Source organism: Coregonus lavaretus (genome assembly GCF_964263955.1).
Source record: "Coregonus lavaretus genome assembly, chromosome: 10".
Classification (NCBI taxonomy): domain Eukaryota; kingdom Metazoa; phylum Chordata; class Actinopteri; order Salmoniformes; family Salmonidae; genus Coregonus; species Coregonus lavaretus.
In genome coordinates, this window is record NC_139997.1 from 39,441,726 (window position 1) to 39,462,148 (window position 20,423).

General features: G+C 46.3%; 1 protein-coding gene across 1 annotated transcript; it reads right to left on the reverse strand.

The window, feature by feature from the left end:
• Nucleotides 1-290: 290 nt before the first annotated feature.
• On the reverse strand, nucleotides 291-5,570 carry LOC311136469 (APC membrane recruitment protein 1-like). Its single transcript, XM_084170606.1, has 2 exons — nucleotides 5,454-5,570; nucleotides 291-4,693 (listed from the first exon to the last, which is right to left on the reverse strand). The coding sequence occupies exon 2, from the start codon at nucleotides 4,577-4,579 to the stop codon at nucleotides 1,379-1,381; it is 3,201 nt and encodes a 1,066-aa protein (XP_084026732.1). The 5' UTR covers nucleotides 4,580-4,693; nucleotides 5,454-5,570; the 3' UTR covers nucleotides 291-1,378.
• Between the last annotated feature and the right edge of the window lie 14,853 nt (nucleotides 5,571-20,423).

The window sequence follows — 20,423 nt, forward strand, 5'->3', positions numbered from 1 at the left end:
TAAAGACAAGAATTATGATAAGATGTATTAATGCTCAAAATACAAAGTTAAACATGTAGCCATGTGCTCAGCAAATAAATAAAACTAACTGTAGTCAGGACAGGTCTTACAGACGAAACAGACAATGTGGTGTAGAAAAGAAAGTGCTGAGATGTAGAAACAAATGCTGAGAGTTGGTCAATGAGTATAATATATTGAAAAGGTCGGACAATAGTATGATAATCACAGAAATATGGAACATTAAAAAATCTTCTAAAATCGGCAATAAAAAAAATATACCAACCATCCCCTTGTTTTTTGTCTTTTTATCTACAAACAAAACAAATGTATCAATGATTTAAGTGCAAGGCAGCATTTTACTCTTCATAGCACTAGACAAAATGGTGACTGGGGCAATATCCCAAAATGCCAACCAGCATGATGACGAACGTCATTTACAATTTCACAGACTTTGCCAGCAGACAGTTGAGTTACGATTATCTGAGTAAAATCTATCTATACCAGTTCTCAGCAGATGGATCGGTTGTGAATACAAATTCAACATCACTTTTTAGAATACTTACAGAGGTACTACAGAATACAAATCTAAAGAACAAAGCATTATTTTCAGATATCAGATTCTGTCAACCAAAAATAAAAGTAACATATAGCCTAACCATTCTCTTTCTGTTAACTGATGCAAGATGAAATAAATTCTAAATGTAAAACACATTGTAACATACAGTTTATAGCCTACCAACAAAATCAGTTTTACAAAAATGTAAGACATTATCGATGCAGTTCCCCCTACATTTGATATCTAAAAAAGGTTAATTGACCTGCTATCCAAAACTGCATGTTGAGGCTGCATCTTATAAATGCATCACAATTACAATCTAATACCATCATAATAGTGTACTAGCACAGAGACTGCAGTAAACAGCTTTCTGTAAAGAAAGTCATTAAAAAATACTAAAGGCTACATACAACTTTTGACAGAGTGAAAAGACCATGTAGTTTAGCTACCAATGTGTAATAAATGTGATTTGTGTAGCCTAATGCTGGGCTGAGCAAATGCAAGGTATACTCAGGCCTGAACATGAAAGATTGCATGGGAGAGTCTGTATTGTGATGACTGTTCACAAGATAACGCAGCATGATAGAACAGCACAGGCTTCCTTATCCATTGCAACACAAATTCTAAGGCTTGTACATCACATTGAAATACAATAGCTTATCAATCAAAACAGCATATTTGCAATGTGTGATAACGGTAACAGACAATCATTCAATTTTCGGTGATGTAAACGTACTAGATGGTGTGTCTTTGGTGGCACATAGTTTGAAAACGTGGGATACAGGCCTATATGCTAACTGTAGAAGAGGTTTCATCCCATTTTTAGGGATTTGCTCCAGATGTGTGTTTGCTACATCCAACAGGGCGCATCATTTCCACTGCTTTTCTTCCTTTACTGGTGAAGTCTGGCTGCTGCTCATAGTCCACTGGGCTTACAGGACTCCCAGACTCAGAGTAAAGATGAGGCATTCCATGGGTGATCCCCACTGGCCTCATCTTACTGTGTTGATTGTAAGGATGAGAGCCAACGGTCGATGTGTAAAAAAGGGCCTCACCCCCACCATCTGATGCCTTATCTGATCTCCCATAGCGGGCATGAGGCCGACCAGGGGCCTGATGCCGACAGGATTCTGACTGCAAAGGAAGATGAGATGGCCTATGCAACGGTCCTGTATTCTCAGGTATAGAATTACAGGATACTCTGTCAGTCATTTTGCTAGCTGAGATCTGTTGAGGTTTACAGTTTGGGATTCGACTGACAGGCTGACTGAATGATACAATGCGTCCGTCTTGGGTTTGATAGAGACTGTGCATCTGCTCTGTTATTTTCCCATCTGCTCCTGGGTGGGTTACAGTCCCCTCAGTCTTTGGTTGCCATGACTGCAACATGTTTCTATTGTCCCGGTTCTCTGAAGTGGAAATGTGTCCGTTCTTTTTGCGGTGAAGTGAGGACGCCCTCTTTGAGTCTCTTTCAGTTCTAGGGCAAGACGCTAGTGCTGCCCCACTCCCTAAATACATGTCAGTCATCTCTAACTCCAAGCTCTCTGTGTCCAGGGATCTACTCCTCCTATTTAAGGCCAGAGGACTTGGCAGAGGAGCCAGTGGACTCGACTGATTGACTCGTGTAAGGCTAAGGTGACGTGGCAGGCTGGCGATTCCCCAAGTATTACTGAGGAGACTCTGTTCATAGAGGTCAAACATTTGTAAGTCACATTCAGCAAACGCATCCTTTTGCAGGTAGCTTTCTTCAAACACTTCGTAAGGCGACGTGATGTCTTCCTCCTCCATTACCATATCCATCTGCTGGTCATATTCCCCCTCATTATCCATGTCCACGACATCAAATGTGACAATGGCAGGGAGGGCTTGCATGTTTTGGGCAAAGGGAGAGCCTGACTCAGAGCCTCCCTTACTTTCAGTTGAATTACTATAAAATTGTGACTGTTTTGTAAAGTCCACTAGGGCTTGGGAGAAGCAAATTGTCTGGTCATCCTCCAAGTCATTATTTTTTTCTTTAGAAATATCATGATTTCCTCTTAAGTGGGGTGACTGTGGCTTGTTTTGCTCAGGGTACATTTCTTGTGATTGACATGTTTTTGAGGCAAGGGAGCTAAAAGCTGCATCTGACATTTTCTCACTATTCCCACCATTACAGGCTTTGAAACATCTCTGCTCTAAGGCATGCGATCCATGTGGCATGATGTTTTCTTTTTTATTCAAAGCCTCTGGGTTGACCTGGTCCTCTTTCATAGAGGCTTGAGTTTTTGCGTTCACTTTAGAAATGCTTTCCTGAAAGCTATTATCTTGGTGGATCCTCCCTTTGGTGAACAGAGCCTGATGTTTGGAAGGTTTACACATGCCTTGCAGCTCCGCACAGAGAAGGTCCTGCTGGATCAAAGTTAGCCTGTCCTCTTCCATTAGACCTGTTTCAGGAGTGAACATAGCATTTACATCACTACACTGAGCTGGTATTTCTAAAAACTCAAGTGGATCAGGAACGGGCAGCTTAGATTTTTCAAGAGGTGGACTGATAAGAATGTCATCAGGCTCAAAAAGCTCATACAGAGCATCGCCACTGTAACTGTCCCTTGGTAGTCTATCCGTCCTGATCTTGTCAACTTTGTCACGTCCGTCTTCATCTTGTCCTGGGGTGGTAGAGTCATAGTAACCCTCATCGCTGTTAGGAACTGACTCTTGATGGTCGCTCTGAGGGGTCATGACATCCGCAGATGTAAGGGTGGTCTCTGTAACTTCAAGATCACCATTGCTGTTGCTGCTGATGTCCATATTATAGGAGCTAGATGGCTCTTCAGGTGTCATCCTAGGACTTTCACTGTGCTCTAGAAAATCTTGTTCCTGGCTGTCTGTATAGCAAACGTCCTCTGCAGCATCATTTTCCCAGAGGTCGTGGAGATAGTCTCCGGCCACCTCATCAGGGGTGGCCATTTCTTCTCCTCCACCCTGGTAGGTAACATAACAGGAACTCCGTTTGCCTGCATTTCGACTCCTTTCACCAGAGACTGTGCTCTCTGCAATACTGTCGTCATCTTGATCAGCTATTATGTCACCACAGCCAGTGAGTGAGTCAAAACTCTTCAGAGACGCAACATCACCAAAAATCAAGCTCATCTGAGATGAGCCAGTTGGCAGCTGGACGTTCACTGTAGACTCTATGTTTGTGTTCAGGAGAGAAGCAGGTTCAGTAGTTTCATGGAGTGTCTCTTCGTGTTTATTTGGGTTATCATTCTTTGCTACCATGTCCTCGCCTTTCATCAGTTCCCCTACCAGAGAATCCACACTCTCTTGTTTCACCATGTCGTTCCCAGACACTATGACATCAACATTAATACATTCAGGAGCAATAGTCAAACAATCGTCGACATTTGCAGAAACAGGCACATTGGATTCAGAAAAACTGCTCAGGCACTCAGTGTCATTTTGGTCAATGTTCGTCTGGGCAATAGGCACCTCTTTGTTGCAGACATGAGACATTGCAACCATTTCATTTTTTTCTAAATCACAATTTCTATTCTTTCTATGACGCCTGATGCTGTTAAAAAGTCCCCTCAAACCCTTTTTCTGCCGGGGGAGGGAGAAGGATTTATGATCACCAGTAGAGTGACCAGATTCACTACAACAAGTGCTAGGAGTCTGGCTGTGGTACTCAAAATCTCCTGCTGGAACATATCCACTACCCGGACTGTCCTCCCAGCCTGCCTTGCTAAGTCCATCATGAGTTTTACTCTTGCTTACTACCTTTTTAGAGGAACACTTGTTCTGATTTTTGTTCCTCCCTCCAAAGAAGTTGGGCAAAACACAAATGCTTTTACGTCCTCCAAAGAATCTTAAGGCAGTCCTCTTAAGTTTCCCTGATGGCGGAGGCTCTGGGGATCCAGCATCAAATGTGTCAGATGGAGGCTTTACCTCAGTCTGTGAATCCTGGCCACCTATGGCCGTCTGCTCACAGCCAGCATACAAATGCTTTGTATAACTTGCTGGCTCATTTCCTCCGCAGGGCTCCATGGCAACGCAATCTATAGGAAGGTGAAATTAACAGAGAGCATGACAGTCATCACCATCAGGTGCAAAGAAGACTGCTGCCAAGCCATCCTCCAAAACCATTTGCTGCCATTTTTTCTGAAATGTAGGACAAATAAAGGATTAAGCATAGAAGGATTAGATTATGTTTTATACACTGGTGGGCCTACATCAAGCATGTTGGCTTTCTTTACATTAGAGGAAATAACACGCTTATAGTTAATTATCTATCTGGCAAACCTTTCACAACAGCAGTGTCATGCTATCTGTATAAAAAGTGTAAAGCAAGTTATCCATTATCTAGGTGCAACAGTAGGCACAGATAAATAAACAACAGGACATGCCAAAACTGTTTTAACTTGGCATCGCTATCATCACAACCTGTTTTGGAAGCAAAATCATTAGCTATGTAGGCCTAAATTAAGCTATGCTACACACTACGCGAGAAAACAGAGAAGCGTGACGTTTGTCACCGAGGCAGTCGTCCGGGTAGGACCACAACAAAGCTTAGCTAGCAAGCTAGCTATGTGTAGCTAATGCCTAACGTTAGCTTGTGTGTGGCCTGCAAAGCTGAAGGACGTAAACTACCTGCAAGTTATCATCTACCAAGCTAATATTCAGAAAGGGAGGTGATTGTATTAATCTAGCTAGCTGCTTCCAATAAATACAATTTTACTTTCTTGCTACAGTAACAACCATTGTTGGAAAATATACACACAGAGGCAGCAGAGTTGATAAGCTACGTTAGCTAACTAGCTAGCCTAGAAGACAATAATTGGATGATGAGTGAAACGTTCGCCATTTTCAAACCACATTTCCAATAAATTTAGGCGATGGGGAGATATATCAATTAACCAACCTTGTTGTTGGGCGGCTACACGCCACGACAATATACACAATAAATCCGATTAACTTTGTTCAATCGCGTAACCAGTGCAACTAGCTAAATATCGAGCCTCTTGTTCATGTGCGCATTGAATTCTGGTAGTTGTAGTGAGGGCGAGGTGTGTCTTTCAATTTAGTTCTCGTCTATATAAAAAAATACAATAATAATACGTTTCAAGTTTTAATGTCACATGCACAAGTACAGTCAAATGCCTTTCTTGCAAACTCAAAACCCAACAATGCAATAATCAAAAAACAATGTAATACTAGAAGAAGAAAAAAACACGAGAAATAGAGAAGCTTGTCAGTTGTAAGAAATAATAGCAGATGCATTTCGTGAAAAAAAAAAAAAAAAAAATGAGTAAATAATCACAAAATAGAAAAGTTGGGTCGGAGCTTGCAAAACAGTGGTCATCCAGTAGGGCGCCATCTTCTTGGCCTCAGGATTCTCAAGCTAGGATCATTTTGCCTACAAGACATTCATTCAATAAGTTGATGGACAATTTATCTTTCATTTCCTAGTTACATAGTATCTACCTCAAATACTCCAGTATCCCTGCATATTGTACATTTGCAGTCGGCGATTTTAGCATGTAAATCTTGGTGGGGCAAAAAAACAAACGTGGGATGCATGCCAGCAAAGCCACTACACAACACAACACTAAACTATACATGAATTGCACTATAACGGTGACTAACGGTGCCCACAAACTGTTAGGGCCTACATAAAGCTGTCCCAACAGCAGTCCCAAAACCTTACTACTGCTACACCTGGCTATCAGCGGAGCCTTGTCTGGCAGCAAAACAGTTAATTCAGCCTCATTTGCTGGCTTTTAAAAAAACATAGCTTATATGGCTGACTTGTTTAAACAAATGAGGTTTCTACTGACAATTGAGATATACAAACTATGGCATAAGGGGACGACAAGCGGATAAGAGGCAATCCGTAATTTCGATTAAGACATTAAGGAGCGAGCTAGGACGGACGTAGTCAATATAACTATTTGTTCAGCACTTTTGAAATGTACAGAGACAGAATTCAGAACATGAGCCGTTCTTACAGTGTTCTCCCTGTACATCAAGTCAGAACCATAAGATAAATAAAGCAGACAATGAAAGCTCTTACAATATTAGATGATTACGTTTCTCAAAAACAGGTTATAGGCTACATGTGCACCACCAAGTCAGAACAGTAGCCGCCGGAGGGGATGGCTGCCGTTTTATGGGCTCTTAACCAACCGTGCTATTTTGTTTGTTTTATCACATTGTTTGTAACTTATTTTGTACATAATGTTGCTGCTACGGTCTCTTATGACCGAAAAGAGCTTCTGGACATCAGAACTGCGATTACACACCTTGAACTGGATGAATAATTTTTCTTTAATGAGTCGGACGATAGGGATTTGCTCCAGACACCCGACAGGGCCCTCATCCCTGTCATTCGCAGTAGAAAGAGACAGAGATATCGTGGAAGGAGATCGGGGTGCCTGGTAAGGAGCCGGCAACGAGTGGCTAATCTGCCTTTGCCATCGGTACTATTGGCTAACGTACAATCGCTTGATAATAAAGTAGACGAACTACAAGGACATATATCCTACCAACGGGACATTAAAAACTGTAATATCTTATGTTTCACCAAGTCGTGGCTGAACGACGACATGAATAACATACAGCTGGCGGATCATACACTGTATCGGCAGGATAGAACAGCAGCCTCTGGTAAGACAAGGGGTGGCGGTCTATGTATATTTGTAAACAACAGCTGGTGTACGATATCTAAGGAAGTCTCGAGGTTTTGTTCGCTTGAGGTAGAGTATCTCATGATAAGCTGTAGACCACACTATCTACCGAGAGAGTTTTCATCTATATTCTTCGTAGCTGTCTATTTACCACCACACACCGATGCTGGCACTAAGACCGCACTCAATGAGCTGTATACGGCCATAAGCAAACAGGAAAACGCTCATCCAAATCTGACCATAATTCTATCCTCCTGATTCCTACTTACAGTGAGGGAAAATAGTATTTGATCCCCTGCTGATTTTGTACGTTTGCCCACTGACAAAGACATGATCAGTCTATAATTTTAATGGTAGGTTTATTTGAACAGTGAGAGACAGAATAACAACAACAAAATCCAGAAAAACGCATGTCAAAAATGTTATAAATTGATTTGCATTTTAATGAGGGAAATAAGTATTTGACCCCTCTGCAAAACATGACTTAGTACTTGGTGGCAAAACCCTTGTTGGCAATCACAGAGGTCAGACGTTTCTTGTAGTTGGCCACCAGGTTTGCACACATCTCAGGAGGGATTTTGTTCCACTCCTCTTTGCAGACCTTCTCCAAGTCATTACGGTTTCGAGGCTGACGTTTGGCAACTCCCCCAAAGCATAATGTTTTCACCTCCATGTTTGACCGTGGGGATGGTGTTCTTGGGTTCATAGGCAGCATTCCTCCTCCTCCAAACACAGCGAGTTGAGTTGATGCCAAAGAGGTCAATTTTGGTCTCATCTGACCACAACACTTTCACCCAGTTCTCCTCTGAATCATTCAGATGTTCATTGGCAAACGTCAGACGGCCCTGTATACAGTGGGGGAAAAAAGTATTTAGTCAGCCACCAATTGTGCAAGTTCTCCCACTTAAAAAGATGAGAGAGGCCTGTAATTTTCACCATAGGTACACGTCAACTATGACAGACAAATTGAGAAAAAAATATCCAGAAAATCACATTGTAGGATTTTTAATGAATTATTTGCAAATTATGGTGGAAAATAAGTATTTGGTCACCTACAAACAAGCAAGATTTCTGGCTCTCACAGACCTGTAACTTCTTCTTTAAGAGGCTCCTCTGTCCTCCACTCATTACCTGTATTAATGGCACCTGTTTGAACTTGTTATCAGTATAAAAGACACCTGTCCACAACCTCAAACAGTCACACTCCAAACTCCACTTTGGCCAAGACCAAAGAGCTGTCAAAGGACACCGGAAACACAATTGTAGACCTGCACCAGGCTGGGAAGACTGCATCTGCAATAGGTAAGCAGCTTGGTTTGAAGAAATCAACTGTGGGAGCAATTATTAGGAAATGGAAGACATACAAGACCACTGATAATATCCCTCGATCTGGGGCTCCACGCAAGATCTCACCCCGTGGGGTCAAAATGATCACAAGAACGGTGAGCAAAAATCCCAGAACCACACGGGGGGACCTAGTGAATGACCTGCAGAGAGCTGGGACCAAAGTAACAAAGCCTACCATCAGTAACACACTACGCCGCCAGGGACTCAAATCCTGCAGTGCCAGACATGTCCCCCTGCTTAAGCCAGTACATGTCCAGGCCCGTCTGAAGTTTGCTAGAGTGCATTTGGATGATCCAGAAGAGGATTGGGAGAATGTCATATGGTCAGATGAAACCAAAATATAACTTTTTGGTAAAAACTCAACTCGTCGTGTTTGGAGGACAAAGAATGCTGAGTTGCATCCAAAGAACACCATACCTACTGTGAAGCATGGGGGTGGAAACATCATTCTTTGGGGCTGTTTTTCTGCAAAGGGACCAGGACGACTGATCCATGTAAAGGAAAGAATGAATGGGGCCATGTATCGTGAGATTTTGAGTGAAAACCTCCTTCCATCAGCAAGGGCATTGAAGATGAAACGTGGCTGGGTCTTTCAGCATGACAATGATCCCAAACACACCGCCCGGGCAACGAAGGAGTGGCTTCGTAAGAAGCATTTCAAGGTCCTGGAGTGGCCTAGCCAGTCTCCAGATCTCAACCCCATAGAAAATCTTTGGAGGGAGTTGAAAGTCCGTGTTGCCCAGCGACAGCCCCAAAACATCACTGCTCTAGAGGAGATCTGCATGGATGAATGGGCCAAAATACTAGCAACAGTGTGTGAAAACCTTGTGAAGACTTACAGAAAATGTTTGACCTGTGTCATTGCCAGCAAAGGGTATATAACAAAGTATTGAGAAACTTTTGTTATTGACCAAATACTTATTTTCCACCATAATTTGCAAATAAATTCATTAAAAATCCTACAATGTGATTTTCTGGATTTTTTTTCTCATTTTGTCTGTCATAGTTGACGTGTACCTATGATGAAAATTACAGGCCTCTCTCATCTTTTTAAGTGGGAGAACTTGCACAATTGGTGGCTGACTAAATACTTTTTATCCCCACTGTATGTGCTTTCTTGAGCAGGGGGACCTTGCGGGCGCTGCAGGATTTCAGTCCTTCACGGCGTAGTGTGTTACCAATTGTTTTCTTGGTGACTATGGACCCAGCTGCCTTGAGATCATTGACAAGATCCTCCCGTGTAGTTCTGGGCTGATTCCTCCACGAGGTAAGATCTTGCATGGAGCCCCAGGCCAAGGGAGATTGACAGTTATTTTGTGTTTCTTCCATTTGCGAATAATCGCACCAACTGTTGTCACCTTCTCACCAAGCTGCTTGGCGATGGTCTTGTAGCCCATTCCAGCCTTGTGTAGGTCTACAATCTTGTCCCTGACATCCTTGGAGAGCTCTTTGGTCTTGGCCATGGTGGAGCGTTTGGAATCTGATTGATTGATTGCTTCTGTGGACAGGTGTCTTTTATACAGGTAACAAGCTGAGATTAGGAGCACTCCCATTAAGAGTGTGCTCCTAATCTCAGCTCGTTATCTGTATAAAAGACACCTGGGAGCCAGAAATCTTTCTGATTGAGAGGGGGTAAAATACTTATTTCCCTCATTAAAATGCTAATCAATTTATAACATTTTTTACATGCGTTTTTCTGGATTTTGTTGTTGGTATTCTGTCTCTCACTGTTCAAATAAACCTACCATTAAAATTATAGACTGATCATTTCTTTGTCAGTGGGCAAACGTACAGAATCAGCAGGGGATCAAATACTTTTTCCCCTCACTGTACAAGCAAAAACTAAAGCAGGAAGCACCAGTGACTCGGTCAATAACAAAGTGGTCAGATGTAGCAGATGCCCAGAACTAATACAGACTACAAAGGGAAGCACAGCCGCAAGCTGCCCAGTGACACGAGCCTACCAGACGAGCTAAATAACTTATATGCTCGCTTCGAGGCAAGTAACACTGAAACATGCATGAGAGCATCAGCTGTTGTGGACGACTGTGTGATCACGCTCTCCGTAGCCGATGTGAGTAAGACCTTAGAATAGGTCTACATTCACAAGAACTCAGGGCCAGACGGATTACCAGGACATGTACTCCGAGCATGCGCTGACCAACTGGCAAGTGTCTTCACTGACATTTTCAACCTCTCCCTGTCTGAGTCTGTAATGCCAACATGTTTCAAGCAGACCACCATAGTCCCTGTGCCCAAGAACACTAAGGTAACCTGCCTAAATGACTACTGACCCATAGTACTCACGTCTGTAGCCATGAAGTTCTTTGAAAGGCTGGTCATGGCTCACATCAACACCATTATCCCAGAAACCCTAGACCCACTCCAATTTGCATACCGCCCCAACAGATACACAGATGATGCAATCTCTATTGTGCTCCACACTGCTCGTTCACACCTGGACAAAACGAACACCTAAGTGAGAATGCTATTCATTGTCTACAGCTCAGCGTTCAACACCATAGTGCCCTCAAAGCTCATCACTAAGCTAAGGACCCTGGGACTAAACACCTCCCTCTGCAACTGGATCCTGGACTACAGGTGGTAAGGGTAGGTAACAACACATCTGCCACGCTGATCCTCAACACGGGGGCCCCTCAGGGGTGCGTGCTCAGTCCCCTCCTGTACTCCCTGTTCACTCATGACTGCATGGCCAGGCACGACTCCAACACCATAATTAAGTTTGCCGATGACACAACAGTGGTAGGCCTGATCACCGACAATGACGAGACAGCCTATAGGGAGGATGTCAGAGACCTGGCCATGTTGTGCCAGGACAACAATCTCTCCCTCAACGTGATCAAGACAAAGGAGATGATTGTGGACTACAGGAAAAAGAAGAGGACCGAGCACGCCCCCATTCTCGTCGACGGGGCTGTAGTGGAGCAGGTTGAGAGCTTCAAGTTCCTTGGTGTCCACATCACCAACAAACTATCATGGTCCAAGCACACCAAGACAGTCGTGAAGAGGGCACGACAAAACCTATTCCCCCTAAGGAGACTGAAAAGATTTGGCATGGGTCCTCAGATCCTCAAAAGGTTCTACAGCTGCACCATCGAGAGCATTCTGACTGGTTGCATCACTGCCTGGTATGGCAACTGCTCGGCCTCCGACCGCAAGGCACTACAGAGGGTAGTGCGTACAGCCCAGTACATCACTGGGGCCAAGCTTCCTGCCATCCAGGACCTCTATACCAGGCAGTGTCAGAGGAAGGCCCTAAAAATAGTCAAAGACTCCATTGCCCCCCCCCCCCCCCCCCCCCCCCCCCGCTGCTACTCTCTGGTTATTATCCATGCATAGTCACTTTAATAACTCTACCTACATGTATCTATTACCTCAATTACCTTGACTAACCGGTGCCCCGCACATTGACTTGGTACATTGATTTGATTTGATTTGAAATTAAGAGCTGAAAATATACCAAATTATTAGGGTGAGGCACATGGGCTACTAACAGCTTACTACACAACATACACTTAGTATTACTTTCTTAGCTACAGTATACATATCTCCCTGGAATATTACATCATTTATGCAGCAGCATACAATACATTTTTGGACTCACCTTGTTGTGCTGTGCTCATTTGAACAGGAAGGTGGCGCGGCGGTCCTTCGTGGGCAAATTTTGTCATCAAACTTTGTCATCAAAGTCTGGCATTCTCTGGATTTATGGTGCTTTCAAGACAACTGGGAACTCTGAAAAAAAAAGGTTGAATCATGATGACGTCAGTGACCTTCAGGTCGTAGCTCTAGAAAGAGACACGAGTTCCGAATTTACAATTCCGAGTTGGATGAAAGTTCAAAACGTATTTTCCTGGTTGTAGCTTGTTTTTCCCGAGTTCCCAGTTGTCTTGAACTCACTAAAGTCCAATTTTGCAGTTACGAGTTAACAATTGTTTTGAGCGCGGCACAAATCATGCTTCATTGACAGCATGGCCAATGTTGAATGTTTATAATTCTAAACTAGGAAAAGAGACCCTTAATCTTAGACTTGGGACCACACAGCCACTCCACTGAATAGCAGGCTAATGATTGCTTTGCAATACTTGCAGTTGGCCACTGATTCCTTCCAAACCACTCATTGTTGAATTTGCAATTTCCAACTTGTTGTGTAATGTTTATGTCCAATGGTCGATGAGCACCGATACGTTTTATCTATAATTTCTCTTCATTATTTCTCTTCATATGACAAGGATTAAAAAGGATTTGCCAGTAGATTGTTGACTTAATTCATGATGATGACTTCTTGCTAAGATTTTGAAAGTATGATGTTGACATGATCAGTCCAATCAAAGCTACTGTCGATATGTGATTTGACGTCATTTTATCTGTGGCCAATGACCTTGAGACTTCTTGGATGGGCACTTCTAATGTAACTCTATGGCAGCACCCAAGGGGCTTGAATTTTCTAGCTCTACCCTTAGACTTGGCAGTGACATGACTGACAGAACACTGAGCCAATCACGGCGCAACGCTCCGTATTTTCTGCTGGCTGGCCCCACCACCACAGAAAGCACTGAGCTAGGTTGAAACACCTGCATTTTGGAGCTGCCTTACTCAAGAAAACAAAAAAGAGACCATGTTTGTATGCGGCTTTATTACCTCAATTATATATATCTATTTTTTTACATTGTTTGCAAACTGATATGTGACACGTATTGATGCCAAAATAACATGCAAAACAGGCAATTAAAAAATATATATAATTCTTTTTGGCTAAAGATTTAGGGCTCAGCCCCACCTGCCATGAATGACGGGTCTTATTTACAATGACGGCCTACACCGGCCAAACCCGGACGACATTGGGCCAATTGTGCACCGCCCTATGGGACTCCCAATCACGGCCGGTTGTGATCCAGCCTGGAATCGAACCAGGGAGTCTGTAGTGGAAATTGCATCGTTAGTAGGCTATTGGAACTTCAGCTACACCATCAGTGTAATGTCAATTATGTATATTTTTACTTGCATGTGTCAGAGACGGGCGTAGGTGTGGTGTGGAATCAAATGCAGGATGCAGATGCAAGTCCAAAATACTTTAATAAAGTCCACAGAATGAACGGCTACAAACAGAGCCGGAGGCACAAGGAAAATAACGCACTCAGCGTAAAAATACAACAAACGCACAACAGTGCGGACTCTCTATAAAAATAGAGCACAAACTGACTGGCAACACCTGCTGACATGGAACAACTACACACAACCACACGACAGAAACAACGAGAACTTAAAGGACACATAATCAAGACAAAATGAGAAACAGGTGTACCAAAACAGACCAAACCAAACGAACACAGAAACAACGAACGGTGGCAGCTAGTACTCCGGGGACGACGACCGCCGAAGCCTGCCCGAACAAGGAGAAGGAGCAGCCTCGGCAGAAACCGTGACAGTACCCCCCCCTTGACGCGCGGCTCCAGCCGTGCGCCGACCCCGGCCTCGGGGACGACCAGGAGAACGCGGAGCAGGGCGCGTGGGATGACCACGATGGAACTCAGTCAGAAGAGACGGGTCTAAGATATCTCTCCTCGGCACCCAGCACCGCTCCTCCGGACCGTACCCCTCCCACTCCACAAGATATTGGAGACCCCCCATCCGGCATCTCGAATCCAGGATGGACCGAACTGTGTACGCCAGTGCCCCCTCGATGTCCAGCGGGGGCGGAGGAGTCTCTGCTATCTCACAGTCCTGGAGTGGACCAGCTACCACCGGCCTGAGGAGAGACACATGGAATGAGGGGTTAATATTCTTATAATCAATAGGAAGTTGTAATCTGTAACACACCTCGTTCAACCTCCTCAGGACTTTAAAAGGCCCCACAAACCGCCGACCCAGCTTCCGGCAGGGCAGGCGGAGGGGCAGGTTTCTGGTCGAGAGCCAGACTCGATCTCCCGGTGCGTACACCGGTCCCTCACTGCGGTGGAGATCGGCGCTCGCCTTGTGTCGACGGATGGCCCGCTGCAGATGTACGTGAGCAGCGTTCCATGTCTCCTCCGAGCGCCGCACCCACTCATCCACCGCAGGAGCCTCGATCTGGCTCTGATGCCAAGGTGCCAGAACCGGCTGGTACCCTAGTACACATTGGAAAGGAGTGAGTCTGGTGGAGGAGTGGCGAAGGGAGTTCTGGGCCATCTCGGCCCAGGGAACATACCTCGCCCACTCCTCCGGCCGGCCCTGGCAATACGACCTCAGAAACCTACCCACATCCTGGTTTACCCGTTCAACCTGCCCATTGCTCTCCGGGTGGTAGCCCGAGGTAAGGCTCACCGAGACCCCCAAGCGCTCCATGAACGCTCTCCAGACTCGAGAGGTAAACTGGGGGCCTCGATCAGACACTATATCCTCGGGTACCCCGTAATGCCGGAAGACGTGAGTGAATAGGGCCTCAGCGGTCTGTAGGGCAGTGGGGTGACCTGGCATGGGAAGGAGACGACAGGCCTTCGAGAACCGATCCACAACGACCAGGATGGTGGTATTTCCCTGGGAGGGGGGAAGGTCAGTAACGAAATCCACCGAGAGGTGAGACCAGGGTCGTTGTGGAACGGGCAGGGGTTGTAACTTACCCCGGGGCAGGTGTCTGGGTGCCTTACACTGGGCACACACCGAGCAGGAGGAAACATAAACCCTCACATCCCTGGCTAACGTTGGCCACCAGTACTTAGTGCTAAGGCAGTGCACCGTCCGGCCAATCCCTGGATGTCCAGAGGAGGGTGACGTGTGAGCCCAATATATAAGTCGATCCCGAACCTCGAGCAGAACGTACGTCCGACCCACAGGACACTGTGGAGGGCTAGGATCGGTACGCAACGCCCGCTCGATTTCGGAATCGACCTCCCACACCACCGGTGCCACCAGGCAAGACGGCGGGAGTATGGGCGTGGGCTCAACGGACCTCTCCTCCGTGTCATACCGCCGGGACAGGGCATCTGCCTTACCGTTCTGGGACCCAGGGATGTACGTGATCTTAAAAACGAACCGGGCCAGAAACATGTTCCACCTAGCCTGGCGAGGGTTCAGTCTCCTAGCTGCCCGGATGTACTCCAGGTTTCGGTGGTCAGTCAAAATGAGGAAAGGGTGTTGAGCCCCCTCAAGCCAATGCCTCCACACCTTTAGGGCCTGGACCACGGCTAGCAGCTCCCTGTCCCCCACGTCATAATTTCGCTCCGCCGGACTGAGCTTTTTAGAGTAAAAGGCACAGGGGCGGAGTTTCAGGGGCGTGCCAGACCGTTGCGAGAGCACGGCCCCTATACCGGCTTCAGACGCGTCTACCTCGACCTGGAATGGTAGCGCGGGATCCGGATGAGCCAGCACCGGCGCCGAGGTAAACAGGTCCTTCAGTCTCCCAAAAGCCCTATCAGCCTCAGCAGACCACTGCAGGCGCACCGGACCTCCCTTTAGAAGAGACGTTATGGGAGCTGCCACCTGTCCAAAACCCCGGATAAACCTCCTGTAGTAATTCGCAAAGCCCAAGAACCGCTGCACCTCTTTAACAGTGGTTGGAGTTTGCCAATTACGCACGGCCGACACACGGTCAACCTCCATCTTTACCCCTGACGCAGACAACTGATAACCCAAAAAGGAGACGGACTCCTGGAAAAACAGACATTTCTCTGCCTTGACATATACAGTGGGGAAAAAAAGTATTTAGTCAGCCACCAATTGTGCAAGTTCTCCCACTTAAAAAGATGAGAGAGGCCTGTAATTTTCATCATATGTACACGTCAACTATGACAGACAAATTGAGGAAAAAAAATCCAGAAAATCACATTGTAGGATTTTTTATGAATTTATTTGCAAATTATGGTGGAAAATAAGTATTTGGTCACTTACAAACAAGCAAGATTTCTGGCTCTCACAGACCTGTAACTTCTTCTTTAAGAGGTTCCTCTGTCCTCCACTCATTACCTGTATAAATGGCACCTGTTTGAACTTGTTATCAGTATAAAAGACACCTGTCCACAACCTCAGTCACACTCCAAACTCCACTATGGCCAAGACCAAAGAGCTGTCAAAGGACACCAGAAACAAAATTGTAGACCTGCACCAGGCTGGGAAGACTGCATCTGCAATAGGTAAGCAGCTTGGTTTGAAGAAATCAACTGTGGGAGCAATTATTAGGAAATGGAAGACATACAAGACCACTGATAATCTCCCTCGATCTGGGGCTCCACGCAAGATCTCACCCTGTGGGGTCAAAATGATCACAAGAACGGTGAGCAAAAATCCCAGAACCACACGGGGGGACCTAGTGAATGACCTGCAGAGAGCTGGGACCAAAGTAACAAAGCCTACCATCAGTAACACACTACGCCGCCAGGGACTCAAATCCTGCAGTGCTAGACGTGTCCCCCTGCTCAAGCCAGTACATGTCCAGACCCATCTGAAGTTTGCTAGAGTGCATTTGGATGATCCAGAAGAGGATTGGGAGAATGTCATATGGTCAGATGAAACCAAAATAGAACTTTTTGGTCAAAACTCAACTCGTCGTGTTTGGAGGACAAAGAATGCTGAGTTGCATCCAAAGAACACCATACCTACTGTGAATCATGGGGGTGGAAACATCATGCTTTGGGGCTGTTTTTCTGCAAAGGGACCAGGACGACTGATCCGTGTAAAGGAAAGAATGAATGGGGCCATGTATCGTGAGATTTTGAGTGAAAACCTACTTCCATCAGCAAGGGCATTGAAGATGAAACGTGGCTGGGTCTTTCAGCATGACAATGATCCCAAACAAACCACCCGGGCAACGAAGGAGTGGCTTCGTAAGAAGCATTTCAAGGTCCTGGAGTGGCCTAGCCAGTCTCCAGATCTCAACCCCATAGAAAATCTTTGGAGGGAGTTGAAAGTCTGTGTTGCCCAGCGACAGCCCCAAAACATCACTGCTCTAGAGGAGATCTGCATGGAGGAATGGGCCAAAATACCAGCAACAGTGTGTGAAAACCTTGTGAAGACTTACAGAAAACGTTTGACCTGTGTCATTGCCCACAAAGGGTATATAACAAATTATTGAGAAACTTTTGTTATTGACCAAATACTTATTTTCCACCATAATTTGCAAATAAATTCATTAAAAATCCTACAATGTGATTTTCTGAAATTTTTTTCCTCATTTTGTCTGTCATAGTTGACGTGTACCTATGATGAAAATTACAGGCCTCTCTCATCTTTTTAAGTGGGAGAACTTGCACAATAGGTGGCTGACTAAATACTTTTTTTCCCCACTGTAGGTCATGCTCCAACAATCTCCTCAACACTCGGCGCACCAGGGCTACATGCTCGGCTCGGGTAGAAGAATACACCAGAATGTCGTCTATGTACACGACCACTCCTTGCCCCTGCATATCCCGGAAGATCTCATCTACGAAGGATTGGAAGACTGAAGGAGCATTCATTAACCCGTATGGCATGACGAGATACTCGTAATGACCCGAGGTGGTACTAAATGCTGTCTTCCATTCGTCTCCCTCCCTAATACGCACCAAGTTGTATGCGCTCCTGAGGTCCAATTTTGTGAAGAACCGCGCCCCGTGTAAAGACTCCGTCATAGTCGCAATCAGAGGGAGTGGATAACTGTATTTCACAGTAATCTGATTGAGACTGCGGTAATCAATACACGGGCGCAAACCTCCATCCTTTTTCTTCACAAAAAAGAAACTCGAGGACGCAGGGGAAGTGGAGGGCCGTATGTATCCCTGTCTCAGAGACTCGGCTATGTAAGTCTCCATAGCTCTCTTCTCCTCTTGAGACAAAGGATACACATGGCTCCGCGGAAGCGCAGCTCCTACCTGGAGGTCTATCGCACAATCCCCCTGTCTATGTGGTGGCAAAAGGTCTATCACCTTACTAAACACAAGTGCTAAATCCTCATACTCGGGGGGAATGTGCAATGCGGGCACTTGGTTTGGACTCTCCACCGAGGTCGCCCCTATGGAAACGCCCAGACATCGCCCTACACACTGGGCAGACCACTCCTTAAGAGCCCTCTGTTGCCACGAAATAGAGGGATTATGGATAATCAACCAGGGAAGCCCCAGCACCACCGGATACGCAGGAGAGTCAATAAGATATAGCTGTATAGTCTCCTCATGACCCTCCTGCGTCCCCATCCTAAGTGGAGCTGTGACCTCCCTAATCAACCCCGATCCCAACGGACGGCTATCTAGAGCATGTACAGGGAAAGGATTGTTGACAGGAAGGAGGGGAATCCCTAACTCTGCACAAAATCTCAGATCTATAAAATTCCCAGCTGCGCCTGAATCTACTAGCGCCTTATGCTGGGAACGAAGTGCAACCTGTGGGAAGCAAACAGGTATGGTTAGGTGCACAACAGAGAGCTCTGGGTAAGTGGGGCGCCTACTCACCTGGAAGGACTCCCCAGTGCGTGGCCTGCCGTCTCGTCCCCTAGGAGACCCCCCCAGCACCTGGCCGCAGTGTGTCCTCCACGGCCACAGTTGGTACAGGGGTTGGTTCCCCTGGGGCTCCTTTTCCTCTCCTCTCTAGCGCCAGCACCCCCGAGCTCCATAGGACTAGGCTCGGAGGTGCTGGAGGGTGGAATGGACGACCCCCACTCAGGACGTCCGCGGGTGGCCAGCAGGGTGTCTAGGCGAATGGCCATATCCACCAACTGGTCAAACGTGAGGGTGGTGTCCCTGCAGGCCAACTCACGACGGACGTCCTCCCGTAGGCTGCAGCGGAAGTGGTCTATGAGGGCCCGCTCATTCCACCCTGCATCTGCCGCTAGAGTCCGGAACTCCAGTGCGAACTCCTGGGCGCTCCTCTTCCCCTGTCGGAGGTAGAATAGACGTTCTCCCGCCGCCTTCCCCTCAGGTGGATGGTCGAATACAGCCCTGAAGCGACGGAAGAACTCCGCATAGGTGATCGTCGCGGGGTCTATTCTCCTCCATTCGGCGTTGGCCCACTCCAACGCCTTGCCGGTGAGACAGGAGATGAGGGCGGAAACGCTCTCGTGTCCCGAGGGCACCGGGTGTACGGTGGCGAGGTAGAGTTCAACTTGTAGGAGGAAACCTTGACACCCGGCAGCTGTACCATCATACGCCCTCGGGAGCGAGAGCCGAATCCCACTGGGTTCCGGAGCGTGGACAAAGGGACTGACCGGTGCTGGTGGTAATGTGGGAGGAGGCGTGGGTGCCCAACTGGTCTCCAGGCGATGCAGGGTATTCATAACTCCCTGCAGAGCGTTGGTGATTTGAGCTATCCTGTCATCCTGTCCGCGGACGCGCTCCTCCCATGACTCGGTCGCTGCTGCTGCTCCTGCTGATTCCATGAGTGGTGTGTAGTTCTGTCAGAGACGGGCGTAGGTGTGGTGTGGAATCAAATGCAGGATGCAGATGCAAGTCCAAAATACTTTAATAAAGTCCACTGAATGAACGGCTACAAACAGAGCCGGAGGCACAAGGAAAATAACGCACTCAGCGTAAAAATACAACAAACGCACAACAGTGCGGACTCTCTATAAAAATAGAGCACAAACTGACTGGCAACACCTGCTGACATGGAACAACTACACACAACCACACGACAGAAACAACGAGAACTTAAAGGACACATAATCAAGACAAAATGAGAAACAGGTGTACCAAAACAGACCAAACCAAACGAACACAGAAACAACGAACGGTGGCAGCTAGTACTCCGGGGACGACGACCGCCGAAGCCTGCCCGAACAAGGAGAAGGAGCAGCCTCGGCAGAAACCGTGACAGCATGGTGCACTCCACCAATGAGATATGTATCTATAAATATGTATCTCATTGGTGGAATGCATTGTGGAGGTAATACTATA

Bases quoted from the DNA above. Each gene is read 5' to 3' on its own strand.
- LOC311136469 (XM_084170606.1), bottom strand. From the start codon at position 4,579: ATGGAGCCCTGCGGAGGAAATGAGCCAGCAAGTTATACAAAGCATTTG.